Below are 25,316 nucleotides of genomic sequence, written 5' to 3' on the forward strand. Positions count from 1 at the left end.
TTTTATTAATTTTTTAAAAAAGGACCTTATCTTCACCATACCTGGTTGTCCAAATTAGGCATAATAATTAGGGATGTCCGATAATGGCTTTTTGCCGATATCCGATATTGTCCAACTCTTTAATTACCGATACCGATATCAACCGATACCGATATCAACCGATATATGCAGTCGTGGAATTAACACATTATTATGCCTAATTTGGACAACCATGTATGGTGAAGATAAGGTACTTTTTAAAAAATAATAATAAAATAAGATAACTAAATTAAAAACATTTTCTTGATTAAAAAAGAAAGTAAAACAATATAAAAACAGTTACATAGAAACTAGTAATGAATGAAAATGAGTAAAATTAACTGTTAAAGGTTAGTACTATTAGTGGACCAGCAGCACGCACAATCATGTGTGCTTACGGACTGTATCCCTTGCAGACTGTATTGATATATATTGATATATAATGTAGGAACCAGAATATTGATAACAGAAGGAAATGGGGGGAGGGAGTTTTTTTGGGTTGGTGCACTAATTGTAAGTGTATCTTGTGTTTTTTATGTTGATTTAATAAAAAAAATAAAAAAAATAAAAAAACCGATAGATAATAAAAAACCGATACCGATAATTTCCGATATTACATTTTAACGCATTTATCGGCCGATAATATCGGCAGGCCGATATTATCGGACATCCCTAATAATAATAATGTGTTATTTACACGACTGTATATATCGGTTGATATCGGTAATTAAAGAGTTGGACAATATCGGAATATCGGATATCGGCAAAACGCCATTATCGGACATCCCTAGTTAAACACATTGTTTATTATTCAGAAACTAGGTTTTTTTCTACGTGAATCTGTACCGAGCACAAAAAGCAGAGTGATTCCTTAACCGAGGCGATGCTTCCACATGTACTTGGAGAGTGCCAGGCAGCACGTGATGGTGACCAGCAGCGTTATCGTGCATACCGCTCTCACCGAGGACCCGTCCCCTATCGGTAGCTGCAAGCGAACATGGCCGTGCTTCTGCAAGGAGAGAAAATGAAGCTTCAAGAGTTCAAAGCAGGACATGTAAGAGTGGTGAAGATTCAAGCACCTGTTGGTTCACGTCAATCCACAGGCACGTGCTTGCATTGTCAGCGGTGCAGGGGGCTTCCATCACAGTGTGCGGCTCTAAATTGTCCCACTTTGAACCTGCGAGGGAAAGAAACGTTGATGCCCCGTCTATACATTATTACACTAATGACTTACATTCTTCTGTCCGCAAAAGCAGCCGCGGGGCTTCTATGGTGACGGATTCAAACGCTTTCCCGGCGAAGGAGGGCCGGTGATAGCGGCCGTGGACTGGAATGGTGACTTTCGGCCGCTCGCTGAGGGCGGGGTAAACGTACGTGACGAATCCTGAAGCCTGGTGCGCAGGAACCTCCAGATCAATAGCCGAGTCTACTAAGATCTTACAGACACAAACAATGCACAACCAGTTACTCCAAAGGGTTGTATACCGATACGACAGGGGTGGGCAATTAATTTTTACCGGGGGCCGCATGAGCTACCCGAGCACTGCTGGAGGGCCACATCGACAATATTTCAATTAAATTTTGCTCAATATTATTTTTGATATATACCGTAAGATAAATAATAATAATAATAATAATAATAGTAATACTTCAACATAGTGTGTGTAACAGCATTCCATGACTAATATATATAAATTAACATTAATAATAAATGACAGTAAAATAAGCACACGTATGACTGAGGAGTCATAGTGTAACTTTGTGTGGTGTTTGAGTTGTCCGACTTTTTGTGTGGCCTTAAACGCACCAGTGGTTTAGTGCTATGCGTGTTGGTGACAGATGACAAGTTGGTTTTGGCCTGGTTTGTACGGCAGAAAATGACTAGTTTTTCGAGATAGAATTGTTTTACTCATGTTTTTGGTGTGGTTATGTCTGCATATAAACAGTTTTGTTCAATAAAGTGATCGATATAATTCCTGTCCTCGAAGCATCTCGATAGACGTTACAATAATTGAACGGTGTTCAATTGAACGGTGTTGACGAACACCGTTAGGGCCGCTTGTTGTCACTGTCACTCAAAGTTGCATTGCAAAATTACATAGAATAAATATGTTTATTTTGTTTAGAATTCAGATGGGATTTGATTTGGTGCGCGGCATATACTTGCTGCGCGCAGCAGACGCTTGAGCAGTGCGCAATTGCGCAGGCACGCACCTTAGGTGAGGGGACGTTGCTTTGCAGTTCATGTCTTGTTGAAAACACGCCATTCCTCATCAACTTTTCTCTTTTTGGCGTCTCGGGTGTAAACCGTGCATCACTTGTCGCTGCATGTGCACCTTCACTCGCAGGTTACACACGGACACACGCCCATAAATAATACTTTTCAAAATAAAAGCAGCACAGTTGTATTGCGCGCAGGACATAGATGTTTTTTCAACTTTATTTTGTAATTGCAGCTGTTCACATTCACTCACAATCACGCATACGTCCACACGGAAGTAATACAAATAACGATTTTCAAAACAAAAGCAGCACCGTTGTATTGCACACTCGACATAGATACTTTTTAAAATTTATTTTGTAATTTATAATTGGCCTCACGCGGGCCGGACAGGGACGCACAAAGGGCCGGATGCGGCCCGCGGGCCGCAGAATGCCCAGGTCTGCGATACGAGTATACGCCCCTAGTAATAGGAAGGCCAAAAACAACAGATACATAAGATCCTTTGTTCCTTCAGCTGTTGACTTTATAAATGAGCTTCTTAAACAAGCTTAGCAGCTATGCAGTCACTTTAGTGGGAAGTGACGTGTGATGATTAGTTTTTATTGTATTACAAATAGAGATGTCCGATATTATCGGCCGATAAATGCTTTAAAATGTAATATCGGAAATGATCTGTATCGTTTTTTTTTATTATCGATATCGTGTTTTTTTTGTTTTTTTAATTAAATCAGCATAAAAAACACAAGATACACTTACAATTAGGGCACCAACCCAAAAAACCTCCCTCCCCCATTCACACAAAAGGGTTGTTTCTTTCTGTTATTAATATTCTGGTTCCTACATTATTTATCAATATATATCAATACAGTCTGCAAAGAATACAGTCCGTAAGCACACATGATTGTGCATGCTGCTGGTCCACTAATAGTACTAACCTTTAACAGTTAATTTTACTCATTTTCATTAATTACTAGTTTCCATGTAACTGTTTTTATATTGTTTTACTTTCTTTTTCATTCAAGAATTTTTTTAAAATTTATTTATCTTATTTTATTAATTTTTTCAAAAAGGACCTTATCTTCACCATACCTGGTTGTCCAAATTAGGCATAATAATGTGTTGATTCCACGACTGCATATATCGATATCGGTTGATATCGGTAATTAAAGAGTTGAACAATATCGGAATATCGGATATCGGCAAAAAGCCATTATCGGACATCCCTAGTTTTAAATGTAGAAACAAATCATAATAACCATTTAAAGGAGGTGCTTGAGAGCCAATTATAAAATTTTGTCCGAAAATATAATTTTTTTTGGTAATACCTGACACGTCTGCAAAATTTGGTGACTTTTCGTGCATGTTAAGGCCCTTTAAAAAAAAGTCGAAATGCGAAGAATAACAACGAGCAGTTTGAGAATAGGGCCCTTGCAGTAACTTTTATGGCGCATAGACAATAGCGGTCGTAACACTGAGTCATAAACAAAGACGGAGTACTTTCTTACCTGCCAGTCAACTTTTTCAGCCAGGAAAGAGAGCTGGTAGGGGTCCACATAGACGCCACGGGGCCATTTATAAAGCAGCAAAACTCTGATGTCCTTGAACGCATCATGGTGAAGCTCAACCGTGGTCTCTACCTCCCTAAAATAGAAGAGAAAACATTTTTTTATTTTATCAACAATCATACTGCTTACAGCTTCCTGTTCAATTTGAAACACGAGCACCTGTGGAAACCCTTGTTCTTGACATCCACTGAAACGGTAGTGGACCGGAGCCACTCCATTAAGGAACCGCAAGCATTCTCGCCTACAAAAAACACAAATACACGATTTAAGGCAAATTTGATACGGAAATTACAACGGCAATAATTCATGTGTTTCACTGAAACAAAGTTGCAATACAAATATTAACTCCCTGCTTGGCACTCGGCATCAAGGGTTGGAATTGGGGGTTTAATCACCAAAATCATTCCCGAGCGCGGCCACCGCTGCTGCTCACTGCTCCCCTCACCTCCCAGGGGGTGAACAAGGGTGATGGGTCAAATGCAGAGGATAATTTCACCACACTTAGTGTGTGCGTGACTATCAGTGGTACTTTAACTTTAAATAATACACGACCCCGAAAGGGACAAGCGGTAGAAAATGGATATTACAAAGAGGATATCTACTTCGAAGTGTATATTATATCTCACCGTTTGCAGTCGAACAACGACATGTTAACAAGAAGGTCACGATGTAAAAAATAGTAAAATGCATCAAATTATTTAGAGTAAGATTGAAATTTCTGCCGAACGTATGAATTTAGTACATCGCTCTTTAGACTGTCATATTGTTTGCGGAAGCAACTTTTAAGGACCCGTTGTAGGATTAGGGGCGCTATAATAGTGCCTGTTTATAAATACTATAACACTCATTATTTAAAACGTTGCAACCCAAAAAGTGTTTTTCAAAATATAACAATTAACCGCCATAATAATTGTATGTGACTATTACACATTTTCAACTTAATTGTAATTCTTGCATTGAAGGCAGGCAGGATTCGGCCGAGTCAGACACGGGTCCTAAAGCTGACTGTTGCTAAGCTACTAGTTTCAGATTGCAAGACTAGCCTGTTTGACCTCATTAAGTACTAATTGTATCATTTCTGACGATTGTTTTATTTATACCCAAGTGTCGTTTTTTTGTTGTTGCTCCAAGTAACCGAACATGGGTTTCGTGGCCAAGCGTTGCGGAGTGTGCTTTAACCCGCCGTCTATAGTGGTGATTTATGTAGACAAGGACGACAACAACGTGCGAAAACGAGTCATACCGGTGAGAAACTTCTGTATAACTTCTGGTAAGTTAAACAAGTTTGTTTGGTCACGCTAGGCCGATGTAAATATACTGTAACCTATTTTTATGGGCTTTCCTCTTTGTGATGTTAAGTTCCTGTTATACGCTGTTATACAGTATATGCATTGAGCTCTTATTTTGAAGGCGCTAAGAGCGGAAGTGATAACACGTTGTAGCGGAGACTCCAGTTTACACGAGGACCACTTTTATTTACCTTATTTCAAAAACCTCCGCTCCACTACAACGTGTTATCACTTCCGCTCTTAGCGCCTTCAAAATAAGAGCTCAAGGCATATACTGTATAACAGCGTATAACAGGAACTTAACATCACATAGGAAAGCCCATAAAAATAGGTTACATAACCAATCAGCCTTCCGCCCGAATGCAGCTGAGATAGGCTCCAGCACTCCTCCCCCGCGACCCGAAAGGGACAAGCGGTAGGAAATGGATGTATGGACATCAATACATGTATTAGAGATAACATTTATGGCTCTTTTAAGGGAGTTGGATCTGGAGGAGTCGTTTCTTTCAAAATACTAGCTAGTTATTATATATCCATCTTATTCCGCTTGTCCGAGTTCGGGTCGCGGGGGCATCAGCCTAAGCAGGGAAGCCCAGACTTCCCTCTCCCCAGGCCACTTCGTCCAGCTCGTATGAGGAGATCTTGCCCCAAGTGGAGGAGTTCAAGTACCTCGGAGTCTTGTTCACGAGTGAGGGGAGAGTGGATCGTGAGATCGACAGGCGGATCGGTGCGGCGTCTTCAATAACGCGGACGCTGTATCGATTCAGTTGTGGTGAAGAAGGAGCTGAGCCGGAAGGCAAAGCTCTCAATTTGCCGGTCGATCTACGTTCCCATCCTCACCTATGGTCATGAGTTTTGGGTTCTGTGGTATGGCCCATTGGGATTTGGGTACTTCTATTCCATACTGGTTGCAGATGTTCCTGTATACTATATATATATATACAGTACAGGCCAAAAGTTTGGACACACTTTCTCATTTCAATGCATTTTCTTTATTTTCAAGACTATTTACATTATAGATTGTCACTGAAGGCATCAAAACTATCACACCCGTGAAGTGAAAACCATTTCAGGTGACTACCTCTTGAAGCTCATCGAGAGAATGCCAAGAGTGTGCAAAACAGTAATCAGAACAAAGGGTGGCTATTTTGAAGAAATTAGAATATAAAACATGTTTACAGTTATTTCACCTTTTTTCGTTAAGTACATAACTCCACATGTGTTCATTCACAGTTTTGATGCCTTCAGTAACAATCTACAATGTAAATAGTCATGAAAATAAAGAAAACCCATTGAATGAGAAGGTGTGTCCAAACTTTTGGCCTGTGGTGTATATTCAAGTTTTGTTTTAATCAAGTAAACAATCGCTGATAAGATGTATATCAGAATAATTTAAATTTACACAAATATTCTAATGGTGGGAATTATTCTGAAATATAGTAACAGGAACATTTATAACATTTAAATATGTTGCTAATTTTATGCATATGCATCACATTTGCTTGTTTCTTTTCTTCATCACTGACGATTACTCGCTGAAGACTTTATGAGAGCCAACAAACATAATAAAACATCACTTACTGTACAAAGTCTGCTGCCATTAGGATGCCGACTGCTAGAATGTTCATATTTCCAATTTAGGTGACGAATGTCTCATAATCCTCATGAAGAAACGGGGTAATGGCCCTGCGATGAGGTGTAATCTGCCTTCCGCCCGTGTGCAACTGGGATAAGCCCCAGCACCCCCCGCGACGCCATAAGGGACAAGCGGTAGAAAATGGATGGATATTACCTATAATTTAAAATTGTTGTTTTCAGTATAAACATTGCATAAGGCAGTGCCGTATTTTCATGCTTTGACAGTGATATCATTAGTTAGAATTTTCCTTCACCCATAAACAATGTTGCACAAGAGCAATTTTGCAATACAGAAAAAATACTTAGAGTAAAATGCATTAATGTATGCAAAAAGTATAATAATAATGTGAGTACAAAAATGTACTTCCCTACCTGGTGTGCGCTTGAACTACCATACATCAGAACAATGAAACAGAAGAGAGAGATCCAATTAAAAATATTAATCCAAAAATGTTATATATATATATATATATTTGTAAACTTATTTTAAGTGAAGTGAAGTGAATTATATTTTTATAGCGCTTTTCTCTAGTGACTCAAAGCGCTTTTACATAGTGAAACCCAATATCTAAGTTACATTTAAACCAATGTGGGTGGCACTGGGAGCAGGTGCGTAAAGTGTCTTGCCCAAGGACACAACGGCAGTGACTAGGATGGCGGAAGCTGGGATCAAACCTGGAACCCTCAAGTTGCTGGCACGGCCACTCTACCAACTGAGCCATACCGTAACAAAAATGACTCATTGCCGATGCTATATCTGCTCCCAAACGAACGGCTCCCAACTGGGAATCGGCTCTCGTTCGCTTAAGAGCCGTTAAGAAGACTGTATTCATTCGCCAACGTCACGTCTCTAACACGTGGGCACGGCGTGGCGAAGTTGAGAGAGTGGCCGTGCCAGCAATCTGAGGGTTACTGGTTCAATCCCCACCTTCTACCATCCTAGTCACGTCCGTTGTGTCCTTGAGCAAGACACTTCACCCTTGCTCCTGATGAGTCCTGGTTAGCGCCGTGCATGGCAGCTCCCGCCATCAGTGTGTGAATGGGTGAATGTGGAAATAGTGTCAAAGCGCTTTGAGTTCCTTAAAAAAAAAAGGTAGAAAAGCGCTATACAAGTACAACCCATTTACCATTTGTCTACGTGCTCGCTCTCTAGACTGCTGCCTGGTTGCTGAGGGCCTGAAGAACCACCCCCGGCATGAGGACTACTTGGAAAGAGTGCCCCAGATTCAGCTGGAGAGGCTCTTGGTCATTCTGCGGGATCACCTGCACGGCTTCACGCTGACGCACAGCTTGGCTTCGCTTCAAGTGGACCCCAACGAAGACCTGAACAAGCTGGACGACGAGGCGCTGGCTCTTAAGAAAAAACGAATGGATGAAGTGTTCGAAAAGAACCGGACTCGCAACGGGGACCCGGATTTTGTTTATGACCTGGAGGTGGACTTTGGCAAGGTGGCGAAGGAGAAGTGCAGCTGGGATGAGGAATCTGATGACGGGTTTTGACGTTTTCCATCCTTTTTCTGTACCGCACGTCCTCATCAGGGCCCCGAGCCTATGGCCGTGCAATCGTTCGTGGTGAACCTTAAAACTTTACCTGCTCAGTGGCCTTGTGGTTAGAGTGTCCGCCTTGAAACTGGAAGGTCGTGAGTTCAAACCCTGGCTGAGTCATACCAAAGACTATAAAAATGGGAGCCATTGCCTCCCACGCAGCATCAAGAGTTGGAATCGGGGGGTTAAATCACCAAAATGATTCCCGAGCGTGACCACCGCTCACGCTCACTGCTCCCCTCAACTCCCAGGGGGTGAACATGGGGATGGGTCAAATGCAGAGGATCTATAGTTGGGACAGTGGGTTGACAACCAGGGGGGATTTGGGCTCTGCCGAGAGGATGTGCAGACGCCGGATCGAGCCAAAGTAGTTGCACATGACCATCTGACCTTAAAGTGAAATTTGTATTGTGGGGGTAAGTCAAAGTACCAGGACAAAACCCTCTCAAGCACGAGGAAAACATGCCAACTCCACAGCGTTGATTCCAACCTGGAACAAAGATGTTATTTTTTCAAACAGGTTGTGGAATGTCAACACATTCAGAACACAAGCATAACTTATTTTCCACAGCACAAAGACGACAGCCGAGTGAATAATAGAGGATATTTATTTGATATAAAATATTGAATATACAAAATACATTACCTTTGGCTCTTTGTTTGTGGCTTACATGACTTGCGTTCACAGTCGACCATGAGATAAGACGCTTAAAGTCAATTCCATGTTATTGTGTGCGAGAGGAAAAAGTCGGTCCATACGAAATATGGCATGGTTTGAAATGAGATTAATAAAGTGAGACTAACTTTGCAGTGTCAGACCTCAGAAAAGGGGAACGTTTGTTATTAAAAGTGCTTTTAGTTGACCACAAGTACCACAATACATTCAAAAAGGTCAGGTTTTTTCTGGGCGGGGGGGTTTGTCCAACCTTGTGTGCTGGAGGTAGGTAACATACAAATCTTTTTAAAGACGTACAAAATGCTTCATTTCTCAGCAGGCTTTTATATCTTAAAAATTAAAAAAAAAAACAATTTCAAGTATCCTTTAGCCAAAATGCAGGATTCTGAGTCGTACGCAAGTGAATTTGTACGCCGCTTGATTAAACGTGATGGTGCTCAACAATCCACATGAGGCCTTTTAAACAAAGCTTAATAAAGCAATAATTTCTATAGTGTGCAACTAAAATATATATTTATATATGTATATAATTAAACTATTTCACTCCAATATTACACAATGAATGCTGCTTATTTTTTCTTCTTGTCTTGAGTGCATCTTGGACAAAACCTGAGAAACAACAGAGAAAAAAAATAATTTCAATGTAAACAAAAAATGAAGTACGGGTCGGACGATTGTGGCAAAAGTATGAATCACAATTATTTGGATTGATATTGAAATTACAATTAATAACACAATTATTCATTTTTGAAAAGGTGTACTTGATGTACCACAAAAATGCAATATCATTTAAAAGAACAACTGGTTATGAATTAGTAATGATTTAATAAATAAAAAAATAATAGTAACAAAACATAAAAAAATAACATTCAGTTTTTCCATTTTAATCTTTAATTCCATTTTTTTTACCTTCTACACTTTTTTGCTTTTTGTGTCTTAAATAAAATGTAATAAAAATATTTGTTAATCAAATACAAATATCCTCCTATTTATAGGTGTAATACATTTTTGGACAATTTTGACCCATACTGTTATTGTGAAAGGGTTGGGGGGAAGTGTGCTGCTTGAAGCGGTTTAAAAAAAATAAATGAGAGAAAGTCTTTTAAGTTGCGACTGCTGTCCTGTTTGTACCGTACGTTGATCTTACATGGATGATGTCGTTCACAACAACACAAGCTGATGTGTTGTATGGATTGTTCTTGCTAGCTTTAGCTTTGTAGTTTAGTCGCTGTTTCAAGTGGCCATGTCCGTATTGTTTGGTTGAAGACGGGGCGTTGAGGAGTTTTTGGGGATAAAGCACATTATTTTCCCAAACAAATATTCCTTGTTCTTATATTGAACGCATTGCGTGCCGGTACTAGACTGGCCTGCCTTTATTAATTATAAATTGGAGAAATTTACTTCATACTGGGAAAACTGGGTCAATTATGTCCCGCCCAATAAGCCTGACTTTAATTTCTCGAATTAGTGATTGTACTGCTTATATATATATATATGTATATATATATATATATATATATAAAAAATAAAAGATTACCGTATTTTTCGGATTATAAATCGCAGTTTTTTTCATAGTTTGGCCGTGGGTGCGACATATACTCCGGAGCGACTTATGTCTGAAATTATTAACTCATTACCGTAAAATATCAAATAATATTATTTATCTCATTCGCGTAAAAGACGAAGCGAATGGCAGCAATTGTCACACACACGTCAACCAATAAGAATTCGGCGGGGGCGGGTCATGGCAGAAGTGCATTGTGGGTCATGGAATGCTAACTGCTATATGCTACTGCCGTAGCTATTAAAATGGATCACATCAACATTGGCGGTAACTTATAAAAACTGAGAAGGACTGAACAAAAATGGCACAGAAAAGGAAATCATATACTGCAGATTACAAGATGGACGTAGTGAAATATGCAGCAGAGAACGGCAATCGAGCAGCAGAAAGAAAGGACATACCAGAGGCGACACCGGGGAGGAAGATTTCATGGGATTTAGCGATCGGGAGTGACAGATTGTTTGGTAAAAGTATAGCATGTTCTATATGTTATAGTTATTTGAATGACTCTTACCATAATATGTTACGTTAACATACCAGGCACGTTCTTAGTTGGTTATCTATGCCCCATATAACGTACACTTATTCAGCCTGTTGTTCACTATTCTTTATTTATTTTAAATTGCCTTTCAATGTCTATTCTTGGTGTTGGGTTTTATCAAATAAATTTCCCCCAAAAAACACGACTTATACTCGAGTGCGACTTATATGTTTTTTTCCTTCTTTATTATGCATTTTTTCGGCCGGTGCAACGTATACTCCGGAGCGATTTATAATCCGAAAAATACGGTACTCCCTATATGTGTATGTATATATAAATATATATATCTGTTTATATTATTTGATTTCTTCTTCTTATTAATAATGTATATTTTCTTTTCTTTTTTTTCTCTATTTAATTGATGTATTTGCAAATACTACTTTGTTTTTCTGCTGTTTTCTTTCTTTTTTTGGGGGGAGGTATAGTTGAGATATAAACAAAAAAACTATATTTTGACATTTAGGGCAGACAACAGATATATGTGAATATGATGTAATGCAGTGGTCCCCAACCTTTTTGTAGCTGGGGACCAGTCAACGCTTGAAAATTTGTCCCACGGACCGGGGGTTGGGGGTGGGGGAGATTTTTTTAATTTTTTTTATAAAGAAATACAATCATGTGTGCTTACGGACTGTATCCCTGCAGACTGTATTGATCTATATTGATATATAATGTATATATTGTGTTTATGTCGATTTAATTAAAAAAAACATTTTTTTTTTATTTCTTGCGCGGCCCGGTACCAATCGGGCCCGGTGGTTGGGCACCACTGATGTAATGGATAGGAATGTCTGATGCTGGATGTCAATAAAAATAAAATGAAAAAAAAAGAGAAAGCATTGCAGTCACATGTCAACTTCCCTGATATTCTTCGTTTAACAGCGCATTCCGTTTTATTGGCCAATACTGTGAAGCCTTACTTTTTCGTTGAGATTAGTGATTATTGTTTATGCGTACTCATGCTGTGTCAAAAAGTAGCACCCATGGTGAGATCCCAAACTTCTAGTAGACGTGGTCTTTTTTCCCCACTCATACACTCACAGATCCGTTCCACCGTTACAAGCTCAGGAATTTGCATGCACGTTGCTCGGCCTATAAATCGTGGTTTTTTTCTTCGATTATAACATTTTTATAATCGTGAGAAGGCAAAATCGAAATCGAGATGAAAATTTGTCAGCACTTTCTCACCATTTTCCTTTGGGTTTGGTGGCGAGGTCGACGCAGGCAAAGTGGAACCACTCGATGGGACACTGAAAAGACAGAAATAGGGTTCCACGCGTGCGTAGGTGAAGCAGAAAACCTACATTTCAGGGCGCTTACGTCGGGGTTATCGCAGCCGATCATCTCGCCGTAGGACACCTGATGACACAGGCAGTACGTAGGCTCGTTGGGATCCACAGGCATGTCCAGCACGTCTGACGGCTGCACGGGCAAGAGGGCGTCGCTCAAGTCCGGACTGAAAGTGGGATCATAATGTTACAAACACAACATATATCAACATCCACTTTGTATTCCTGCATGTATTTTTTAAATCTGATATCTTGTCAAGGGGCATACATTAGTATAGAGTAGTCAGTGTACAACTTGTATAGTGTTATTAATTTGCTATTCATGCAAAATCTATAGGGATGTGCTATATGGCCTAAAATCTATATTACGATATATATTGCAGCCTACTGCGATAAAGATATATATCATAATATATTATTTGGTATAAAAATGATAATAGAAGCATTTCAAAACAAGGCTCCTAATTTGGCTGCTGACAAATGTGGTAACATAGTGCATCATTCTTGGTTGTATTATTTTCTCACAACTACAATCTATTTTTCTGGAACATGTTTCTATCTACACTTCTGTTAAAATGTCTTAAGCACTTATTCTTCTGTTGTTCAAATACTTTACATTAGTTTTGGGCGATACTACACATTTGGGTATCGATCCAATACAAAGTAGTGGCAAGGGCAGTATTGGTCATACCAATGCTGATAGTGATACTTAAAATTTTCAACATCATTAAATGAACCAATTTTTGATCACAGTTATGATCAGACAAAACACAGGATGGAGGTGTAACATTATTAATTTAATATTTTAATTATTTCCTACTTTTGGCTCTGATTTAAATATTTTGTTTTACTCAGTGGCCTAGTGGTTAGAGTGTCCGCCCTGAGATCGGTAGGTCGTGAGTTCAAACCCCGGCCGGGTCATACCAAAGACTATAAAAATGGGACCCATTACCTCCCTGCTTGGCACTCAGCATCAAGGGTTGGAATTGGGGGTTAAATCACCAAAAATGATTCCCGGGCACGGCTACGCTGCTGCCCACTGCTCCCCTCACCTCCCAGGGGGTGATCAAGGGGATGGGTCAAATGCAGAGGACAAATTTCACCACACCTAGTGTGTGTGTGACAATCATTGGTACTTTAACTTTAACTTTTGCCTTTAAGTCCTCCTGTGTCCAAGACTTATTTCCTGAGTTTGTAAACAATTACAAAATTGCTAAAAAATAATACTGATCTAACCACTGTCGTATCGGCCATAAACTGACACTATACTTGGTATCGTTATCGTTACTGTCGATAATGTATTGCTCTGCCCACATTTGTTTACATTCAAGAGCTCTAGCTTAGCATATCCTCCTATGGTGTGTAGTGGAGCATGTTTAGCTCTTCCGGAATCTCCAATGATGATGATTGTAAGAAACAGTCTATAATCGGCCATGGAAGTAAGGCTTGCTAACTTAAAAAGTGGCTTTGCACTGTGGAGGAACGCTAGCAGCTAGCAAGAATTGTACAGTGCATTTGTACGCTTGGCGCTGTCAATTTTGTCAAATATATATATATACACACACACAACAAATTTAAACGTAACACTTTTGTTTTTGCTCCCATTTTTAATGAGTTGAACTTAAAGATCTAAAACTTTTACTTAGTATAAGTCGCACTGGCCGAAAATGCATAATAAAGAAGGGAAAAAAACATACCGGTATATAAGTCGCACTGGAGTATAAGTCGCATTTTAGGGGGAAATTTATTTGATAAAACCCAACACCAAGAATAGACATTTGAAAGGCAATTTAAAATAAATAAAGAATAGTGAACAACAGGCTGAATAAGTGCACGTTATATGAGGCATAAATAACCAACTGAGAACGTGCCTGGTATGTTAACGTAACATATTATGGTAAGAGTCATTCAAATAACTATAACATATAGAACATGCTATACGTTTACCAAACAATCTGTCACTCCTAATCGCTAAATCCCATGAAATCTTATACGTCTAGTCTCTTACGTGAATGAGCTAAATAATATTATTTGATATTTTACGGTAATGTGTTAATAATTTCACACATAAGTCGCACCCCCGGCCAAACTATGAAAAAAACTGCGACTTATAGTCCGAAAAATACGGTATATGCACATCAGACCCATTCCTCTCAAATGTTGTTAATAAATCTGTGTTAGTGAGCATTTCTTCTTTGCCAAGATAGTCCATCCCACCTCACAGGTGTGGCATATCAAGATGCATGATTATTGCACAGGCGTGTCTTAATCTGCCCACAATAAAAGGCCACTCTGAAATGTGCAGTTTTATCACACAGCACAATGCCACAGATGTTGCATGTTTTGAGGGAGCGTGCAGTGGGCATACTGACTGCAGGAATGTCCACCAGAGCTGTTGCCCGTGAATTGAATGTTCATTTCTCTGCCATAAGCCGTCTCCCAAGGCGTTTCAGATAATTTGGCAGTACATCCAACCGGCCTCGCAACCGCGGACCAAGTGTAACCACACCGGCCCAGGACCTCCACATCCAGCAGGAGCACCTCCATGATCGTCTGAGACCAGCCACCCGGACAGCTGCAGCAACAATTGTTGCATAACCAAACAATTTCTGCACAAACTGTGAGAAACCGTAATATATATATATATATATATATATATATATATATATATATATATATATATATATATATATATATATATATATATATATATATATATGTATATATATATATAAATAAAACTATTGTCAGCCAAGTATATCATTTATATTGTATATGACTAGCAAGGAAGCTGAAAGTGATGGAGTGAAGTATGCCACAACTGAGCACCTGTGGACCATCCTCAAGCTGCAGAAAGGAATATTGAGGAGCGCTAAGTGTTTAACACCCACTCGTTTGACCAGGGATGTCATCACAGAGGAGTGGAAGAGGATTCCAATAACAACCTGCAGCTCAGGTGAATTCCATGCCCGGGAGGATTAAGGCAGTGGTAGATAACAATGGTGCTCATGCTAATTATTAGCACCTTTTGGACATGTTTCAATTGTGTTAGCAGGTAATTAGACAATAATGGATGTGTTTTGACTAATTTTCAGTGAATAGTAAATATATACTGCCATACAAGCTGTACACCAGGGGTGCCAATTACATGGATCGCAAGCTACTGGTCAATAGCGAAGGGTGTGTTAGTCGATCGCCAGCCAGGCATTGAAAAAAATAGACTTAAAAATGAGCGATAATCTTCACTAAGATGTCACTTTTGTCACTTGATTGACATTCACGGCACCTCAGGGTCTTGTGAGATGACGCTGGCTGCTGCGAGATCATTATTAAGAAAAAATGACCGACAGGCGAGAAACACTTTTTACTTCAACAGACTCTCGCACCGTACCTGCCGTCAAAACTCTAAAGACCGACTGCACAGTTCCTGTCTTCACAATAAAAGCCCTGCTTCATCCTGCCTGCGCTAACAAAATAAGAGTCTGAGAAAGCTGGCGTGCACAAGCTAGCAAGCTACGGAGTTTGCCGCCAATGTATTTCTTGTAAAGTGTTTAAAAAGGAGTATGGAAGCTGGACAAATAAGATGCCAAAAACCAACCACTTTCATGTGGTATTGGACAGAAAGGAGGACTTTTTTTCTCCTCCATTTGAAAAAGTGGACGTTATCATCACTACTGTCTGATTCCTATCAATGCAAGTCATCAGAATCAGGCAATACACCAACTTATATTCTTGTCTTCATGAAAGAAAGGAATATATGTGTGTTAAACATGCTTGTATTATCTTTAAACACATTTAACTTGTTAACAAAAACGTCTCTTTCATAAATAAATAAATATAATTTGAAAGAAAAGAATGTATATGTGTTAAACATGCTTGTATTACCATTAAACACCTTTAACTTGTTAACAAAAACGTCTCTTTCATAAATAAATAAATATAAATTATATATATGAATGAGGTAGATCCCTTCGACTTGGTCAATTAAAAAGTAGCTCGCTTGCAGAAAAACTGTGGGCACCCCTGCTGTACACTGACTACCTTAAAGTACAGTATATCCAAGATTACTTGTCCTTTGAAAAGATAGAATACGATGCTGAAATGTGAGGGAGTCTACAGTAGATTCTGTATTAAAAAAGACCCGACACCAACCTGTTTTTTATCTTTTTCTTTTTGGGAGAGTCCTCATCGGAGCCTTTCCTCCCTCTTCCCCTGGAGCCGCGCTTCTCTCGCTGGCCGCGGGACTCGACCTCTGCCGGGAGAACAGAAACGGCTCGACTTCAACAAACGCCTGCACACTTCCAAGCGGAGTCTCCACGTACTTTTCAGCACTCTTCCTTCTGCACTTTCGTAGCCGCTCACTTCCAGTTTCTCCTTCAGCTCGTTCTCGAAGCGCGCCAGGTCCGCGTCCAGTCTGCGGATGTGTTTGTCCACCTGTGATGACAAAGTCAGGAGCGTTGATTTATTAAAACAACTCACAGAAAACTAGTTGAGGCTGAGTCAACAGCCCCTCCCTCCTTATTTAGAAAAAAAGAATCAATGGAAATGTGAGGTTAACCATCTCGTAGGTCTGCATGGCAAGCTGCACTTTGTCATCGCTGAACTCTTTGCACTTGCTGTAAGCGCTCTGGATCTTCTGCAGGTGTTCCACTCGCTGCTCTGACGCCAGGTTCTTCACGTTGGCAATGTACTCCTCGGCCAGCTTATCGATCTCCACCTTCTTTTCTGCAAGGGCAAATGTTGAACATGATGTAACGTAAACAACAACAACACGGTATCGGTGATCACCTTCAGTCCTGTTGTCCAGGTCGCGCATCAAGGTGAAGTTTCTTTGAAGCTCACATGGAAGATTTTCAATACCTGAAAGCAAATGTTTGTTATTGTGCTTGTAATTTACCAAACGGCAGCACAACAGGAGCTTTCGCTAAAGTTTTGGTTTCCCTTTTTATTGTGCATTATCGTGTGTATTTTGCAAAAAGTAGTTAATAATGGGGCCGTCAAAGTTAACGCGGCAGTAACGTTAACTATAAATTCCGTGCGGCCTGACTCCTTTTTTGACCCTCGCCCCATTCTGTACGGTGGGAAATTGTGAAGGCACTCAGTTACTGCTGAGCCACAAGCGGGAAAATAGTGAGCGGAAATGGACAAAGAAAATATTACATTATATAAATCCTCTATAATGGGGTCTGGACTCTCACACTATTATGTTAGATCCACTATGGCAGTGGTTCTTAACCTGGGTTCGATCGAACCCTAGGGGTTCGGTGAGTCGGGCTCAGGGGTTCGGCGGAGGTCAAGACACACCCGACTCATCGTGTAAATAAAAACTTTTCCCTATCGGCGTATTACGGATACGGCAACAGCAGAAGTCACACTGATTTGCAGGTGTGTACCGTAATTTCCGGACTATAAGCCGCTACTTTTTCCCCTCGTTCTGGTCCCTGCGGCTTATACAAGGGTGCGGCTTATTTACGTTCTTCTCCGACATCGACGAAGAGGATTTCGGTGGTTTTAGTACGCAGGAGGAAGACGATGACACAATGATTAAAGACTGACTTTCCATATACCGGTAGGCTGGCTATTTTGATAACGTACAGGCGAGCACTTTGTATTACTTTGCACCGTTGTATTATTTGTACTCTGCACGAATGCTGTTCGCCATGTCAAAGATGTGAAAGTTTGATTGAATGATTGAAAGATTTATTGTTAATAAATGGGACGCTTTGCGTTCCCAAACAGTCATCTCTGTCCCGACAATCCCCTCCGTGGTAGCAGGAACCCCTATATACTACGCTAATTACACATCAAAACCCTGCGGCTTATAGTCTGGTGCGGCTTATATATGGAGCAATCTGTATTTTCCCCTAAATTTAGCTGGTGCGGCTTATAGTCAGGTGCGGCTTATAGTCCGGAAATTACGGTAATTTGTTGTGAGTTTATGCACTGGGTTGGTTTTGTTCTTTGAACAAGGTGATGTTCATGCACGGTTCATTTTGTGCACCAGTAAGAAAACATGGTAACACTTTAGTATGGGGAACATATTCACCATTAATTAGTTGCTTATTAACATGCAAATTAGTAACATATTGGCTCTTAACTAGTCATTATTAAGTACTTATTAATGCCTTATTCGGCATGGCCTTATTATAACCCTAACCCTCTAACCCTAACCAAATAACTCTAAATTAAGTCTTTGTTACTTAGAATATGTTCCCCTAGTGTCCAAAAAACTCTAAATTAAGTCTTTGTTACTTAGAATATGTTCCCCATACTAAAGTGTTACCAAAAACATATAACGTACCGTATTTTTCGGACTATAAGTCGCTCCGGAGTATAAGTCGCACCGGCCGAAAATGCATAATAAAAAAGGGAAAAAACAAACATAAGTCGCATTTTTGGGGGAAATTTATTTGATAAAACGCAACACCAAGAATAGACATTTGAAAGGCAATTTAAAATAAATAAAGAATAGTGAACAACAGGCTGAATAAGTGTACGTTATATGAGGCATAAATAACCAACTGAGAACGTGCCTGGTATGTTAACGTAACATATTATGGTAAGAGTCATTCAAATAACTATAACATATAGAACATGCTATACGTTTACCAAACAATCTGTCACTCCTAATCGCTAAATCCCATGAAATCTTATACGTCTAGTCTCTTACGTGAATGAGATAAATAGTACTATTTGATATTTTACGGTAATGTGTTAATAATTTCACACATAAGTCGCTCCTGAGTATAAGTCGCACCCCCGGCCAAACTATGAAAAAAACTGCGACTTATAGTCCGAAAAATACGGTAGTCTTGAATTTGAAAAAAACCCCAACATTTTATTTTTCACTAAAGAAGGGTTCGGTGAATGCTCATATGAAACTGGTGGGGTTCGGTACCTCCAACAAGGTTAAGAACCACTGCACTATGGACTGGACTCTCACAATATTATGCTAGATCCACTCGACGTCCATTGGGTTGAGTTTTTTCTTGCCCTGATGTGGGATCTGAGCCGAAGATGTCATTGTGGCTTCTGCAGCCCTTTGAGACACTCGTGATTTAGGCCTATATAAGTAAACTTTTGATTGATTGATGATTGATATTAATTGTCCAGCCCTAGCATGTTGTCCTAATGTATGGCAACTTGAAACAATAATTTTGATGGACTGTCTAAAAGTAACATGGCTTCCTTCACATCATATTAGCAGTTTTATGCATTTACCGTATTTTCCGCACTATAACGCGCACCGGATTATAAGGCGCACCTTCAATGAATGGCCTATTTTAAAACTTTGTTCATATATAAGGCGCACCACATTATAAGGCGCATAGAATAGACTAGGGCTGCAACAACTAATCGATTAAATCGATTGTAAAAATAGTTGCCGATTAATTTAGTCATCGATTCGTTGGATCTATGCTATGCGCATTCGCAGAGGCTTTTTAAAAAAAAAAAAAAAAAAAATTATTATTATTATTATTTTTTTAAATAAACCTTTATTATAAACTGCAACATGTACAAACAGCTGAGAAACAATAATCAAAATAAGTATGATGCCAGTATGCTGTTTTATTTCAATAAAATACTGGAAAGGATAGAAATGTAGTCTGTCTCTTTTATCCGATTATTAATCGATTAATCGAAGTAATAATCGACAGATTAATCGATTATCAAATTAATCGTTAGTTGCAGCCCTAGAATAGACGCTACAGTAGAGGCTGGGGTTACGTTATGCATCCATTAGATGGAGCTGCGCTAAAGGGAATGTCAACAATACAGTCAGATAGGTCAGTCAAACTTTATTAATAGATTACAAACCAGCGTTCTGACAACTCTGTTCACTCCCAAAATGAATAAACAGCCGTTTTATTATTTTCCCCGAGGTAAAGTCAGTGATGTGATGTTTTGTTTATCTTTTAACAACAACAACAAGGTATAACATGTAGTGCAACATTTATATCACATACACTGCAAAAACTGAAATCTAAGTAAGATTAAATATCTCAAATAAGGGTGATATTTGCTTATTTTGTGTCTGATAAGATAATTTTTCTCACTAAGCAGATTTTATGTTAGAGTGTTTTACTTGTTTTAAGGGTTTTGGTTCTAAATTATCTCAGTAAGATATTACAGCTTGTTGCTGAGATTTGAAGACCTATATTGAGTAAAACATGCTTGAAACTAGAATATCAACAGCTGCAAAGCTGTGTCATCAACACTCAAGTATAAAACTACTTTTTTAAAGTAATAATTCTTACTTCAAGCATGACAAAAAAATCATGATGCCGAGCGCATATCATTATGTCAAGATAATGGCACTAACATTTACTTAATTTAAGAATATTTTTCAACATATTGAGCAAAAATGTCTCTTTTTTTTTTTTACCAAGAAAAGTGCACTTGTTATTAGTGAGAATATACTTATTTTAAGGTATTTTTGGGTTCATTGAGGTTAGCTAATTTTACTTGTTTTGGAAAGTCTTGACAAGCCGAATTTTCTTGTTCTATTGGCAGATAATTTTGCGTAGTTCAAATAAAATACCACTAATTTTTGTATTTTTTTTTCTTGTTTTTGAACACTGACTTTTTGCAGTGTATAAGGTGCACCAGATTGTAAGGCGCACAGTGCGTCAGCTTTTGAGAAAATTGGAGGTTTTTAGGTGCGCCTTATAGTGCGGAAAATACGGTAAATTAATAAAATCTAAAAATCGCAAGGATACAAATTCCTACAAAATACAACATCTGGCAAGACACCAACACACTACATGTTTTTTTTATTTTTATTATTGTCATTGAAGGTGTTTTTATGTCCATTTTGTGTTATTAAGCTGTTTAAAAAAGCATCATGTTTAAAAAAAACAAAAATTCAACCCAACTTATTGTCCAGTCATGGTAATAAAAACGTACATGATCTGTCGGGCAGATCTGCGGCCCGTTTAGGGTTTCAATCTGGCCCGCCGGACATCCCCAAATTATATTTTTAGATCTTTAAGATTTAAAGTGTAGCTGCCATTATGATGTGCAGTCATGTTTTCTAATGACCGTAAGTCTTCAACTATACTAAGTCTTTCAATGGTTGGAATCTGCGCTTTTGCATGATATTTTAGTGACTAGTGTTGTCCTGATACCAAGATTATTTCGATACTTTTCTAAATAAAGGGGACCAGAAAAAATTGCATTATTGGCTTTATTTTAACCAAAAATCTTAGGGTGTGGCGGACCGGTACTTTTCAGAGGCGGTATGGTAACGAATATGATTCATTAGTATCGCGGTACTATACTAATACCCGTATACCGTACAACCCTACTAGTTACTATGGTAATCAACGTCACAGCAGGTCAGACGAGGCACCAAGCAGTGTGGGTGGGGAGCGTTTCCACTGAGTGTTTCCAGAGCAGCCAGCCTGAAATGTGGGTGTCAGGGACAGACGCGGAAGGAGATTTTAACAAGAAAGTTCTAAAGCTTAGTGATATATCAGATTGTTGATGTTTTTTGCTTTTTTACCCTTCACGTTCACATTTCGCTGTGTTTGTTGCATTTGGCTTGATTGTAAAATATGTGGATGGAGAGGGGGTATGACTATTCAGGGTTTTATCGTTCTTAGAAAAACAAAAAAAATCCATTCCGTTTTTAAAGCGGTCTGTCATAACATTTTTAGCATTCATTCAGACTTTATTGTGAGGTTTTGTATTAGTTTTCCTAAAAATAGATATACCGGCCCCCAGACACATTTTTTTCTCTAAATTTGGCCCCCAAGTCAAAATAATTGCCCAGGCCTGGTCTAGGGCAGTGGTTCTCAAAGGGGGGTACTTGAAGGTATGCCAAGGGGTACGTGAGATTTTTTAAAAATATTCTAAAAATAGCAACAATTCAAAAATCCTTCATATATATATTTATTGAATAATACTTCAACCAAATATGAATGTAAGTTCATAAACTGAACACCAAATCAAGTAGGCTATTCATTACAATGCAACAATGCAATATTCAGTGTTGACAGCTAGATTTTTTGTGGACATATTTATAATTGAATCACTTGTTTATTTTTCAACAAGTTTTTAGTTATTTGTATATCTTTTTTTCCAAATAGTTCAAGAAAGACCACTACAAATGAGCAATATTTTGCACTGTTATACAATTTAATCAATCAGAAACTGATGACATAGTGCTGTATTTTTCAACCAAAAATGCTTTGCTCTGATTAGGGGGTACTTGACTTAAAAAAATGTTCACGGGGGTGGGGGGGGGGGGGTACATCACTGAAAAAAGGTTGAGAACCACTGGTCTAGGGCAGTGTTTTTCAACCTTTTTTGAGCCAAGGCACATTTTTTGCGTTAAAAAAATGCAGAGGCACACCCCCAGCAGAAATCATTAAAAACGAAACTCAGTTGACAGTAAAAAGTTGTTGTTGCAATTGTTGGGTATGACTTTAAAGCATAACCAAGCATGCATCAATATAGCTCTTGTCTCAAAGTAGGTGTACTGTCAAAGTAGGTGTACTGTCACCACCTGTCACATCACGCCCTGACTTATTTGGACTTTTTTGCTGTTTTCCTGTGGGTAGTGTTTTAGTTCTTGTCTTGGGCTCCTATTTTGGTGGCTTTTTCTCTTTTTGTGGTATTTTCCTGTAGCAGTTTCATGTCTTCCTTCGAGCGATATTCCCCGCACCTACTTTGTTTTAGCAATCGACACTATTTAAGTTGTTTTCATCCTTCTTTGTGGGGACATTGTTGATTGTCAGGTCATGTTCGGATGTACTTTGTCTTTCCTCCACAGTAAGTCTTTGCTGCTGTCCAGCATTCTGTTTTTCTTTACTTTGTAGCCAGTTCAGTTTTAGTTTTGTTCTGCATAGCCTTCCCTAAGCTTCAATGCCTTTTTTTAGGGGCACTCACCTTTTGTTTATTTTTGGTTTAAGCATTAGACACCTTTTTACCTGCACACTGCCTCCCGCTGTTTCCGACATCTACAAAGCAATTAGCTACCGGCTGCCACCTACTGATATTAAAGAGTATAACACGGTTACTCCGCCGAGCTCTAGACAGCACCGACACTCAACAACAACACATCATTTGCAGACTATAATTACTGGTTTGCAAAAAATATCTTTAACCCAAATAGGTGAAATTACATAATCTCCCACGGCACACCAGACTGTATCTCATGGCACACTAGTGTGCCGCGGCACAGTGGTTGAAAAACACTGGTCTAGGGTACACTTATTTAATGATGAAAAATGATATCCATCTGCCATTAATCGCGATTTATTTTGAGTTAACTATGAACAAACCGCGATTAAATATTGTAATCGTTTGACAGCCCTCGTTAAGATATATGCAGACTAGGGCTGCAACAACTAATCGATTAAATTCGATTACCAAAATAGTTGGCGATTAATTTAGTCATCGATTCGTTGGAACTATGCTACGCGCATGCGCGGAGGCTTTTTTTTTGTTTTTGTTGTTATTTTGTTGTTGTTGTTTTTTTTTGTTTTATAAACCTTTATTTATAAACTGCAACATTTACAAACAGCTGAGAAACAATAATCAACATAAGTACAAAAACAGTACAAAACAGCGTACGTCTCATGAGGTGGCGTAAGCTAGCCAATGATGTGTCATGTGCAGCTCACGTGACGACGGCGTCTCCTTTGCTGGAAAAATTGCGCAGGAAAACACTACCGATAGTTTAGCGGAGAAACATCTTGAGGTTATTGCTTCAATGGAGAAAAGTGTACGACCTAAGTCGTCAAAAGTGTGGGAACACTTCACTTTAAAGACTTCAAAGAAGAGCGTTTCCTGCAAAATGGCACGGAAGTACAACATTGCTTCAGGAGCACCTGAAGAAGAAACATGTTGGAGCCATGGATGAAGGGAGGAACTCACAGTACGTAACTTTTTAAGTCCATAGTGGCAACAAGCATTCATGAGTTCAGCTTTTTTGTAAGTAACTTTAACGTTATGCCTTTGTTGCAACACGGGGCTGATAATGTTTCTACGGCACATTTGACTACGTTTTGAGAGAGAAAACGCACGGTTACCAATTTGGAAATAAACGTAACGGACAGAAATATCTCAGGTTGGTTTCATAATGGATCAATGTAGCCGGGCCGATAAAGCTACATAAATATATTTAGATTTGAGTGACGCTTTAGTATAACTAAACGTTATGAAGGTGCTGGAATATTTCATGCTATTATTCAGAGGCAGCCTAAAATGAATCCTTTATTATTAACAACATAAACGTGTACAATATCGGATTCAGTTCTGATGAGTTACATTTCTGTGTTATTATTGCTGTATGCTGCACCCCCAATGTCCACAACATGGTGCCAGTATGCTGGGTTTTTTCAATAAAATACTGGAAAGGATAGAAATGTAGTTTGTCTCTTTTATCCGATTATTAATCGAAGTAATAATCGACAGATTAATCGATTATCAAATTTATAGTTAGTTGCAGCCCTAATGCAGACACATGCTACATCTAAACATACAGGCAGTGTGCTCCCTGGCGCGTAAATGGTTACTGGGAAAAAAAGGCGGCTACAGCCAACAGGTTGCAAGTGCATGGTGACTTACGCCAAACTTTTTTGAAAGTTAAATAAACTGTTTATTCTATAACGCCGGAATTGGAAGCTAACTGTAAGTTGCATGTTATTATTGACTTATAGGAGCAACTACAGGAAGCTGATGCTAACTCATCGCAATACTAGCTAGCGGAGTGACGACTTCCAGTAACTTGCTAACGCCCACCACCGCCACTTCAAACCGAACCGTAAATAAGACTTTATGGGTACTTACTGTCTAGATAATGTTCCAAATATATTGCCGTCGCCATTTCAGATTAGTTTAAAAAAAAAAAAAAAAAGCTCCCACGTAACGTCGTTTGCTGGGGAGCTGAGCGGAGAGTCGTACTGGCGCGCTTGGTTTGGCACACCGGCTGGCCCGCCGACGGGTGGCTAATGGAAAC

At 39.1% G+C, this 25,316-nt stretch overlaps 3 protein-coding genes across 4 annotated transcripts; 1 reads left to right on the forward strand and 2 right to left on the reverse strand.

The window, feature by feature from the left end:
• Nucleotides 1-582: 582 nt before the first annotated feature.
• On the reverse strand, nt 583-4,594 carry pigx (phosphatidylinositol glycan anchor biosynthesis, class X). 2 transcript variants are annotated; one of them, XM_062038478.1, is made up of 7 exons: nt 4,434-4,594; nt 3,967-4,048; nt 3,748-3,883; nt 1,253-1,454; nt 1,098-1,195; nt 851-1,027; nt 583-813 (listed from the first exon to the last, which is right to left on the reverse strand). In XM_062038478.1, exons 1-6 carry the CDS (start codon nt 4,495-4,497, stop codon nt 890-892), a joined length of 720 nt encoding a protein of 239 aa, XP_061894462.1. In that variant the 5' UTR covers nt 4,498-4,594; the 3' UTR covers nt 583-813; nt 851-889. The 2 variants fall into 2 exon arrangements, with proteins under 2 accessions (XP_061894462.1, XP_061894461.1); XM_062038477.1 differs by having other exon boundaries at nt 584-1,027.
• Nucleotides 4,595-4,770: 176 nt separating this feature from the next.
• Nucleotides 4,771-10,419, forward strand: cep19 (centrosomal protein 19). Its single transcript, XM_062038745.1, has 2 exons — nt 4,771-5,077; nt 7,888-10,419. Exons 1-2 carry the CDS (start codon nt 4,948-4,950, stop codon nt 8,232-8,234), a joined length of 477 nt encoding a protein of 158 aa, XP_061894729.1. The 5' UTR covers nt 4,771-4,947; the 3' UTR covers nt 8,235-10,419.
• On the reverse strand, nt 8,870-25,316 carry ing5a (inhibitor of growth family, member 5a). The gene is made up of 8 exons (XM_062038742.1): nt 25,148-25,316; nt 17,138-17,209; nt 16,908-17,074; nt 16,672-16,783; nt 16,502-16,601; nt 12,381-12,516; nt 12,249-12,310; nt 8,870-9,564 (listed from the first exon to the last, which is right to left on the reverse strand). Exons 1-8 carry the CDS (start codon nt 25,182-25,184, stop codon nt 9,525-9,527), a joined length of 726 nt encoding a protein of 241 aa, XP_061894726.1. The 5' UTR covers nt 25,185-25,316; the 3' UTR covers nt 8,870-9,524.

Source organism: Entelurus aequoreus, linkage group LG27, assembly GCF_033978785.1.
Source record: "Entelurus aequoreus isolate RoL-2023_Sb linkage group LG27, RoL_Eaeq_v1.1, whole genome shotgun sequence".
Classification (NCBI taxonomy): Eukaryota; Metazoa; Chordata; class Actinopteri; order Syngnathiformes; family Syngnathidae; genus Entelurus; species Entelurus aequoreus.

Coding starts and splice junctions, on each gene's coding strand:
- pigx (XM_062038478.1), bottom strand. CDS start 4,497: ATGCATTTTACTATTTTTTACATCGTGACCTTCTTGTTAACATGTCGT. Junction 4,049..4,433: donor TCGTTGTTCGACTGCAAACG/GTGAGATATAAT, acceptor TGTTTTTTGTAG/GCGAGAATGCTTGCGGTTCC. Junction 3,884..3,966: donor AAGAACAAGGGTTTCCACAG/GTGCTCGTGTTT, acceptor CTTCTATTTTAG/GGAGGTAGAGACCACGGTTG.
- cep19 (XM_062038745.1), top strand. CDS start 4,948: ATGGGTTTCGTGGCCAAGCGTTGCGGAGTGTGCTTTAACCCGCCGTCT. Junction 5,078..7,887: donor AAACTTCTGTATAACTTCTG/GTAAGTTAAACA, acceptor CTCGCTCTCTAG/ACTGCTGCCTGGTTGCTGAG.
- ing5a (XM_062038742.1), bottom strand. CDS start 25,184: ATGGCGACGGCAATATATTTGGAACATTATCTAGACA. Junction 17,210..25,147: donor TTTGGAACATTATCTAGACA/GTAAGTACCCAT, acceptor ATTTGCTTTCAG/GTATTGAAAATCTTCCATGT. Junction 16,784..16,907: donor CCATGCAGACCTACGAGATG/GTTAACCTCACA, acceptor TTGTCATCACAG/GTGGACAAACACATCCGCAG.